General features: G+C 50.4%; 1 protein-coding gene across 1 annotated transcript in view; it reads left to right on the plus strand.

Moving 5' to 3' along the window:
- Positions 1-9,586, plus strand: part of ZNF541 (zinc finger protein 541) — a 24,768-nt gene extending 15,182 nt beyond the window's left edge. Inside the window, exons 9-15 of the mRNA XM_006905073.1 lie at positions 579-721; positions 1,098-1,201; positions 2,373-2,448; positions 2,994-3,082; positions 8,857-8,997; positions 9,158-9,339; positions 9,421-9,586. Coding sequence (XP_006905135.1) covers positions 579-721; positions 1,098-1,201; positions 2,373-2,448; positions 2,994-3,082; positions 8,857-8,997; positions 9,158-9,339; positions 9,421-9,586 — 901 coding nt within the window. The remainder of the gene's footprint in view (positions 1-578; positions 722-1,097; positions 1,202-2,372; positions 2,449-2,993; positions 3,083-8,856; positions 8,998-9,157; positions 9,340-9,420) is intronic.
- Positions 9,587-10,031: the final 445 nt, after the last annotated feature.

A 10,031-nucleotide genomic window follows, 5' to 3' on the forward strand; every position in this document is an offset into this window, starting at 1 on the left:
CTTCCAAAGTGGGGGTGCTTTCATCCTCCTTGCGTTCCAGTGTGTCTTCCCAAGGGCTTCTCCATCACGGGGGGTCAGGTCTTGTGACATAGCCTCAGAAGAGAGAGATGGTGGGTTTCCCCAGATATATGTGGCAAGTTCCCCAGTAATCCCTCTGTCCAGACGCACCCTAGGTGGGCCCGTGGGGACAGAATGCCCAGGACCCGGGGTTCTAGGTGGAGCTGGTGATGGCACAGTGCGAGACTCTTGACTGTCCACAGAATGTGACTAAGTGGACGCAATTGTAGATGTAGAAGTATGCCAGGTGTCAGCATGCACCTGCCCTGTCCCACACCCCAAAAGAGACACCTGAGGCCAGACATCTGGCAGTAAAGGAAACTGGAAGAGGGAAGGAAGGGTCCCTCGCGAGGCTGCTGGACCGCCTGCACGTCCGTCTGGAGTGGCGAACACTCGCCGCGTCGGGGCGATGGCGGAGGGTTTCCCCAGGGCCGGGCACACCGCCCATCCCGTCCGTGTCCCGGTCCCATCTTAGTCGCATGTGGATGTCTCGCGCGTCTGTGTGTGTGACCTCATTTCAGACACATCAACATAGGAAGCCGGTTTCAGGCTGAGATCCCAGAGCTGCAGCAGAGATCGCTGGCTGGAACCGATGAGCATGTAGCTTCTCTGGCCTGGAAGCCGTGGGGAGATGTGATGAGCAACCCAGAAACGCAGGATCGAGGTGGCTGAGACATTGGGGTCGGATTCCCAAGCCCCTCCCCGCCATCTCCAAGGAGCTTTGCCTCCCACTTCTTGCCTTGACCTGGAAGCAGTGTCCCTGGGGATGAGGGTGACTAGCCCTCGGTCCAGCATTGCTCCTCCCAGGCTGTGGTCTCCTGTCCACCTCTCTCACACTGGCATCTGGCCAGGCCACCCAAAGCAGGTGCCAGGAGCAGAGCTTCTGCCCTGCCTCCCTGTCCCTCCCACCCCTCAGCCTGCTTCGGAGGGAGATGGCGACGACGAGGAGCCCCTGCCCCATGCTGTCGGGGACGCTCCTCCCTAGCCCTTGCTGACTCCCGTGTCTCCTCTCCCTCTGCTGGGCCGTTGGCTGGACACAGTGACTGAGCTTTGCAACGTGGCCTGCTCTAGCGCGATGCCGGGCGGGGGCACCAACCTGGAGCTGGCGCTGCACTGCCTGCACGAAGCCCAGGGCGACGTCCAGGTGAGGGGGGCGGGCACGGAGGAGCTCTCTGAAGCTCCCGCTCTCCTGGGGCCGGGGCTCCAGGTGCATGCCCAGCGCCTTCTTCATGGGGGGTGGGGAGTGCAGCCGTGAAAACCGAAGGAAGGCCACCCAGCCTCCCGCTGAGGCTCGGGGTGATATGGTCCATGAGAATGCAGGGGCCGTGCACGGACAGGGGCTCAGTTAATCAGTTATTGCCCTGGGGCAGCGACAGGGCACCAGGCTTCCTCCGAGATATCTGGGGGGGGTGGCCTGGTAGTCCCACCTCAGGTGCTGTGTCGGTCTGCTTTATTTATTGAGCTTTATCGTTTCGGTCAAGACCCATGAATGAAAACTTCTGATGCAACAGAAACACCTCTGCTTCCTCCAAGGGCGCTGCGTGCAGTCCTACAATTTAGAGATGAAGGCCCAGCTGTGGGGAGTGGGAGAAAAGTCAAGTCACCAAGCTAGGGGCCCAGGGAGTGCCACCATCGTGCCTTTTCTCAAGCTCGGAGGCAGGGGTGGCACGTAGTAGGTGCTCTGCAGAGTAATCACACATCTAGTGGGTCCCACCGAGCGCCTGGTGGTTTGCGGCACAGGGGCCAGGGCCGGCTTGGGGGGCCCCGTGCCTGGTGTCAGGGTCCGACGCCACCTTCTTACTTTGTGAACAGAGGGCCCCTCATTTTTATTTGCACTGGGTCCCGCGAGTTACACACTCGGTCCTGGCTGAGGCTATGCTGGGGAGCAACACAAAACCCCTCTCTTCACGGGGCTTACATTTTAGGAGGGTCGAAACAGGAAATATGTTTTTTAAAATTGTGAGCTAATGACGAGTGCCACAGGGAAAAGGAACCGGGGCAGCAGGCAGGGCGGTGCTGCTCAGAATGCCGACCCCCACGGAAATGAGGGACGCGCGCCAGAACAAACCCACGCACTGTGCCCTGCACCAAGAAAAGCTCGCTGTGGAACATGGTGTCACTGCCCCCGACAGTGCACATAGTGATGAAGGCGATGTGTCCTCGACGGTTCCCAGGGGCAGCCAGTCCCTGAAACCACCACACTCTGAGCAGCCCTGGGACAGCAAGGCGCTAAGTAGTCCACGAATGTGAGTGTGTGAGACAGCGAAGCCCCCCCTTGATACCCCCCAGTGAGCAGCCTGCCTTTCTTGTTCCAGGTTGCCCTGGAGACCCTCTTACTCAGAGGACCCCAGAAGCCACAGACTCACCCCCTCGCTGACTATCGCTACACAGGTGACTGCAGCAAGGTGCCGGCGTGGTTTTGGCTGGCCGAGAGCCCCGTGAACCGGTCAGCTTTGGTGGCCGGCTCTGCTTGTCTTGGAGTTCCCTCGGGGGCTTCGTCTGCCCTTCCAGAAGGGCCCGTCCTCTCCGGGGTGACTCCGTGAGCACCGTTGGCTTCTCGTTGAACCCTGCCTTCCCCTTTTCTGGTGGTTCCCTCCTGGGTTCCTTCCGGACAGAAGCGGGTGCCCCCAGCCAGGGGGAGCCAGAGGCGGGCCCTGGGGTCAGGGGGCCTGGGTTTCCCCTTGCCCTCAGCAAGCCTCTTTACCACTGGGAGCCTCAGTTGCTGCATGTGTGCAGCAGGGATGGTAATGGCCCCTACCTGCTAAGGTTTTAGTGAGGACTATGAGATAAAGCAGGTAAGGGGCTCAGCAGAAAGCTTGGCGCATAATCAGTACTCAGTAACGGGAGTTGAAAAAGGAGGGCTCTCTGTATGTCAGCGACAGCCGTGGTCCCAGAAGGACAAACGTCCTGCCCCCTCTTGGCCGTTCCTCCCGTAGGTTCCGACATCTGGACCCCCATGGAGAAGAGGCTCTTTAAGAAGGCGTTCTGTGCCCACAAGAAGGACTTCTACTTGATACACAAGACGGTGAGGCGGACGTGGGTGGACTGGCGTAGACGAGGCCTCGCCTCACGGCCGAGCTGAGCTGGAGCCGAGGGGGCTGCCGGCGGCCACACTCCGCTCTTGTCGCGAACAGCTTACACTTTTAAAAAGCCGTTGTCATTAACAATCCCAGACAGTACAGCAGTGCATCGTACACTCAGACGAAGCCCCCGCACCGATGCCCACGGTCTTGCCTCTGCGTGGCCATGCTCGTGAGGCGTTCCTTTGCCTATGCAGACCCAACGTACACGTATGCACGTACGTCACAAAGGATGCGATCATGCCACCCTTAACACCCCGCTGACATTTTGTTCTCTGACTTCATGGACACAAACTGCACGTGATCGAAGCGTCAGATTTGATGTTTTGATATACTTACGCACCTGGAATACTTTCACCGTGGTCAAGATGACAGACACACCCATCACCCCAGAGTTTCCTCCCACCTGCCGCCCTGTCCCTAATCAACTCCTTATCTACTTCCTGTCACTAAAAATTAGGTTGTAGTTTCCAGAGTTTTATATAAATGGAAGAATCATACAGCGTGTGCTGTGCGTTGGCTTCTTACACTCGGTGTAACTGAGAGGCATCACGTGGTCGTGTGTACCGGCGGTTTATCCTTTCTGTTGCTGAGGAGTAGTCCGTCGTGTGGCTAAACCACAGTTGGTTTAATCATTCGCCTGTCGACGGACATCTGGGTGGTTTCTGGTTACTGGCGATTATAAAGAAAGCTGCTGTGAACATCCACATGCAAGTCTGCGTATGGACATGTACTGTTCTGGGGGGTAAATGTGTAGGAGGGGAAGGAGTGGATTACATGGTAGGCAGATGTTTTAACTTTTTAAGAAACTGCCATACTGTTCTCCAAAGTGGTTGTACATTTTACATTCCCACCAGCGGAGTACGAGAGTTTTCTAGTGGCTCCACACCCTCACCGGCACTTGATACGGTCAGCCTTCCTAATTTTAGCCATTCTGATGAGTACAGTTGTGTCTCACTGCATTTCCCCAGTGGCTAACGATGCAGAGCATCTTTTCATGTGCTCGTTTGCTGTCTGCGTGCCTTCTTCGGTGAGATATCTGTTCACATCTGTTGCCTGTATTTTTATTGGGGTGTTTGTGTTTTTACTGAGTTGTAGGAGTTCTTTGTTCTGGATACACTCCCTTATCCAGATATACACTTTGCAAATATTTTCTCCCAATCTGGTGTTTCTGTCTCTTACAGTATCTTTTGAAAAAAAGTTTTGAACTTTGATTAACTTCAATTAATATTTTTTTATGAACCGTGCTTTTGGTGTTATGTCTAAGAAACCCTTGCCTAACCCAGAGTCACAAAGATTTTCCCTTATGTTTTATTCTAGAAGTTTTATAATTTTAGGTTTTCCATTTACATTTATGACCCATTTGGTCAATGTGTATTGTCCTTTTTATATATACTGTCGGATTCTATTTGTTAAAATTTTGTTTAGAACTTTTCACCTACGTTCCTGAAGGATACTGGCTCTCTTTTATAATATCTTCGTCTGGCTTCGGTATTGGGATAATGCTGACCTTATGGAATGAATTGAGAAGTATTTCCTCCTCTTCTGTTTTTTAGAAGAGTTTGTTTAGTACTGGTTTTATTTCTTCCTTAAATATTGTTAGCAGAGCCACTTAGGCCTAGAGTTTTCTTTGTGGGAAGGTTTTTAACCACAAATTCAATTAATTGATACAGTGCTATTAAGGTTATCAGTGTTGTCTTGGGTGAGCTTTGGTAGTTTTTGTTTTTAAAGGAATTTGTATATTTCTTCTAAGTTGTCTGATATATTAGGATAAAGTTCATTATGGTCTCATATTATTCTTTTTGTATCGGTGGACGTAATGGTATCATCTCTATCATTCCTGATATTGGTAATTTGTCTTTTTATTTTGATCATTCTGGCTAAAGGTTTATCTTTTTTTTCCTCAAAGAATCAACTTTGGTTTTGTTGTTTTCTATTTAATTGATTTCTGCTCAGTTATTTATCTGTTCCCTTTCTTCTGCTTGCTTTGGGCTTAATTTGCCCTTCTTTTTCTGTTTCTGAAGGTGGAAGCTGAGGTCACTGATTTGAGACCACCCTTCTTTCCTAATATAGGAGTTTAGTACTACACATTTCCCTCACAGTACTACCTTGATAAATTTTGATGTGCTGTGTTTTCATTTTTATTCAATTCAAAATACTTTTTCATTTCTCTTTAGATTTATTTTTTGATCTGTGAGTTATGAAGAAGTGTGTGATTTAGTCTCCAAACAGTTGAGGATTTTCCAGAGTTCTTCTGTAATTAATTTTTAATTTAATGTCACTGTGGTCAGAGAAATACTTTGTAAGACTTGAATCCTTTTAAATTTATTGAACCCTTTTTTATGGCCCAGAATATGGTCTACATCTTGGTAAGCATTCTATGCATACTTAAAGAAAGTGTACTCTGCTGTTGGGGGCAGTGTTCCATAAATGTCAGCTGAAGGTGGTTGATATTGTGGTTCAAGTTTGCCATGCATTTGCTATCTACCTGTTCTGGCAATTATTCAGATTGCAATATTAGAACATTTTTGCTTCACGTATTTTGAAACTCTGATTTATATGCATACACATTTAAGATTCCTATATCCTCTTGATTAATTGACTCTCATAATGAAATGGTTGTCTTCACCCCTGGTATCATTCTTTCCCTGAAATCTGCTTTTTCTGATGTTAATATAGCCAGCCATCCGAGCCCCCTTATGATTGATGTTAGCGTGGTATATCTTTTTTATTCTCTTACTTTTAACCTGTTTGTGTCTTTATGTTTAAAGGGCATTCTTGTAGAGAAAGTGTGTTGGGTATGGCTTTTTATTCCATATGAAATATTCAGCCTTTTAATTGGAGTATTTATCTCATTTACATTTAACGTGATTATTGAGATGGCTTAAGTCCATCATCTTGCTATTTGTTCTCTAATTGTCCAATTTGTCCTTTATTTCCCCTTTCCACTTTTTCCGCCTTCTTTGGCATTAATGTAGTAAATATTAGGATTCTGTTTTACCTCCAGTGTGGGCTTTTTGGCTGTAACTCTTTCTTTTCTGCCTTGGTGGTTGCTTTCGGGCTTACAGTATGCGTCATTCACTTAGCACAGTCTCCCTTCGAGTGATTCCATAGCACTTGACATGCAGAATGGAAACTATGCGGTCGCGCACTTACAGCTCTCCTGGCCTTTATGCTGTTGCTGTTAGTGCACTTTGTTTTACACGCTGTAGGCCCCACGGCACATGGCTACTGTTCTCGCTTAAATGGTCTGCTGTTTTTCAGAGAGATTTCAGTGGTAAGTCTCGTTTACTCGTGTAGTTACCAGTATCATTGCTCTGCGTCCCTTGGTGCAGATCCACATTTCCAACTGACCCCATTTCCCAGAAGGAGATCAACGTAAATCACTTCACATGCCTAGTCGTGCAGGTTTGCTAGTCATTAATTCTTTCAGCTTTTGTATATCTAGAAGAGTATTTAGCCTTCATTTCTAAAAGATCTTTGCTAAAGATAGAATTCTGACTTTTTTTTCCTCTCAGTATTCTAAAGATGTCGCTCTACCTTCTTCTTGCTTTTATTTCTGACAGTAAACCTACTGATTGTCTTGCCCTTGTTCTCTGTATGTAATATTAGTCTTTTGTCTTTGGCTGGCTGTTTTTAGGAATTTCTCATCACCTCCGGTCTTGAGTAATTTTAGCGTGACTTGCTTTGACGTAGTTTTCTTCATTTTTTTTTCTCGTGCTTAGGGTTTGCGGGGTTGCTTAGACCTGTAAGTTTTTAGTTCTCATTCAATTTGGGGAAACTTTGTCCATTATTTCTTCGAATCCTTCTCGTATCCCTCCGTTCTTTGAGGACTCCACTTGTACTTGTGTTAGGCTTCCTGCCATTGGCTCACAGCTCACAGCTCACTGAAACTTTCCATTTTTACTGATCCTTTTTTCTTTCTGTGTTCGTTTTGGGTGGTTTCCAGTGCTGTATCTTCAGGTTCACTAATTTTACCTTCTGCAGCGTCTAATCTGTTGTTAATCCCATGCAGTGTAGTTTTCATCTCAGATATTATAGTTTTTCTCCCTAGAAGTTCTATTTGGGTCTCTTATATCCTCCATGTCTCTAGTTAACTTTTTAACCTATATCATAGTTAGAATAATTTTTACTATCCTTTTCTGCCAAATCTAATTTTGTGTCCATTCTGGGTTGATTTCAACAGGTTGAATTTTCTTCCCCATTATATGTCACGTTTTCCTGACTCTCTGCATGCCTAGTAATTTTTCATTGGATTCCAGGCATTATGAGCTTTAGCTTGTTGGCTGCTGGATTATTTTCCCATTCTTATAAATATTCTTGAGTTTTGTTCTGGGACACAGTTACTTGAAAACTGCTTATTCCTTTTGAGTATTGCTTCTAGATTTTTTTTTTTAGATGGTACCAGAACAGCTTTTTGTCTAAAGCTAATTATTCCTCATTACTGAGGCAAGACCCTTCTGATTACTGTACCAGTGCCCAGCGAATTACGTTTTCCACCCTGGGAACAGGCACTGTTCCTGGCCTCGTGTGAGCTACAGGCATCTTTTCCTCTAATCCTTTTGGGTGGTTCTTTACCCAGCTTTGGGTCATCTCGTATGTGCGTGCTGGTCAGCACTTTGCTAAACGCTCGAGAGGAACTCTCTCCAGACCCCTGGAGTTCAACTCCGTGCTGCCCTCTCCTCTGTCGTACTTCATCCTGTGGACTTTTGCCACTTTGGTCTCCTCAGACACTCCACCTCAACTCAGGAAGTCGCAGGGCTCTGCCTGGATCCTCCTGCCTGGGGTTGTGGCCTGGACACTCTCTCAGGGTAGTAAGTGGGGACTGTGGTCATTCATTTTCTGTCTCGCAGAAAAGACTTTTTTTTTTTTTTGGCTGATAACTTAGTGTCTTACCAAATATCATTTCATGTATTTCGACTGTTTCTTGTCATTGTTTTGGATGGGAGGGTAAATCTGGTTCCTGTTGCCCCCTCTTGTTTGGAAAAAGAAGTCCTGCTTTTTTTTTTTTTTTTAACCTAGAGATGTTTCTAAGGAAAGGATGTACTGTTTTGACTCCTCGTTTGTGAATGCACACAAAGCTGGGAAAAAAAATCCCCATGGAGAAAGTATTTTCTCACGTGCGCTCCAGACAGCAAATGGCCAATTTAATTTGTCCGAGAAGTTTTCTTTCTAGAGCAATTAAGCTGTTCCATTCTGTTTGGTTTTTACAGAAGTTATTGTTAACAGGATCACTTCTTAGTGGAGGGAGGAGCAAATGGCAGCGTCGGAATGCGCAAGCATCAGACCGTGCCGCAGACCCACCCCTCCAAACCCACCCCTCCTCCCACGGGCCGCTGCCTCCGTGCTGTCGGGCCCTGCCGGCTGCCGCAGGAGCTGCGTGGCCTCCAGCGCGTGAGGGCCTTCTGCTCTAATTAGCCCGGGTCGGTACACCTGCGGCCCTCGGGCAGGAGGTCGCAGTGAGCATCCTGCAGTGCGCCTCCGTGCGCGCCTTCCACGGGGAAGGGGTCCTGGGGTGGCGCTGCTGCGCGGAGCTCAGGAGGTTTGGCCGCTGTGGCTGCGCTGAGCCCCCTCGTCACCCGGGAGGACTGTGCGATCCTCCGCCCCTCGCGGCGAAGGGGCAGCTCACGCCAAGGGGGAGGGCTTGTAAAAGGCGGAGGCCAGCCCCGTGGGCAGGGACTCAGGGCTGCCGTAGTCAGCTACTGTTTTCTGTCACTAGATCCAGACGAAGACTGTAGCGCAGTGTGTGGAGTATTATTACATCTGGAAGAAAATGATCAAGTTCGACTGCGGCCGAGCCCCGGGGCTGGAAAAGAGGCTCAAGAGAGAGGCGGAGGAGGCGGACAGGACAGACGCCAAGGTGGAGGGGGGCGGGGCGGGGGGGGGGGGGTTTGGGTGCTCACCGCCCATCCAAGTCGGGGTTTGGGGGGGGAGGGTTCCCTGCAGAGGACAGTGTCCCCAGGATTCCTGTGGCTCCCTGGCAAGGGTGAGGGGTCAGCACCCTGACGTGGTTTCTCCAGGTCACCTGCAGCCCTCGGGAGAGACCCGGCCACCATCCGACACCCGAGTTGAAGATAAGGACCAAGGGCTTCAGGAGGGAGTCTGTCCGCACCGCCAGCCCCAGCACCGGCCCCAGGCGGACCCCGGAGCCGCCTGGGAGCGCAGAGGGCCGGGGCGTCTTTCCCTGCAGAGAGTGTGAAAGGTACGGGCCCCTGCCTGGGCGCGCTCGGGTGTCGGCCCCCCGACCCCGCTCTGATCCCCGTGTCCTCCGGTGACTCCCCAGGGTGTTCGACAAGATCAAGAGTCGAAATGCCCACATGAAGCGGCACCGGCTTCAGGACCACGTGGGACCCGTGGTCCGGGTGAGGTGGCCGGTGAAGCCCTTCCAGCTGAAGGAGGAGGAGGAGGAGGAGGAGATCGGGGCTGACATCGGCCCCCTGCAGTGGTGATTCCTGAGCAGGGGCTAGCTGGGGCGAGGCAGCAAGTCAGGATGGGGACCTCCAGCCCTGTTGTGTCTCCCTTTGGCCTCTCCAAGATGTTTGGGGCGCCCCTCTGCCTCCCCCCAACCCTCACTGTTCCCCACGGGCCAGCCCAGCTTGCAGACACAGCAGGCCTGTGACCAATCGCAGGCAGGAGGAGCAGGTCATCAGGCAGCTGCGAGGTCCCTGTCGGCTGGTGCCTCTTCCCATTCCACCCCTAGAACAGGGAGGCTGGGGGCGGGGGCGAGTCAGATCTGGGTAGCTCTCAAATCTTGGCCTCAGTTTTGGGGTTTGGTTCCATTGTTAGGTAAGGCCAAGACGTAGAGCATCAGTGGGAAAATGCCTTCAGATGGCCAACGTGTGGGCCCGCCGGGGGTCTCTCTGCATTCGGATTCGGTCCTTCGTCTCGCAATGA

The sequence above is a fragment of the Pteropus alecto genome, unplaced genomic scaffold, assembly GCF_000325575.1.
Source record: "Pteropus alecto unplaced genomic scaffold, ASM32557v1 scaffold41, whole genome shotgun sequence".
Lineage (NCBI taxonomy): Eukaryota > Metazoa > Chordata > Mammalia > Chiroptera > Pteropodidae > Pteropus > Pteropus alecto.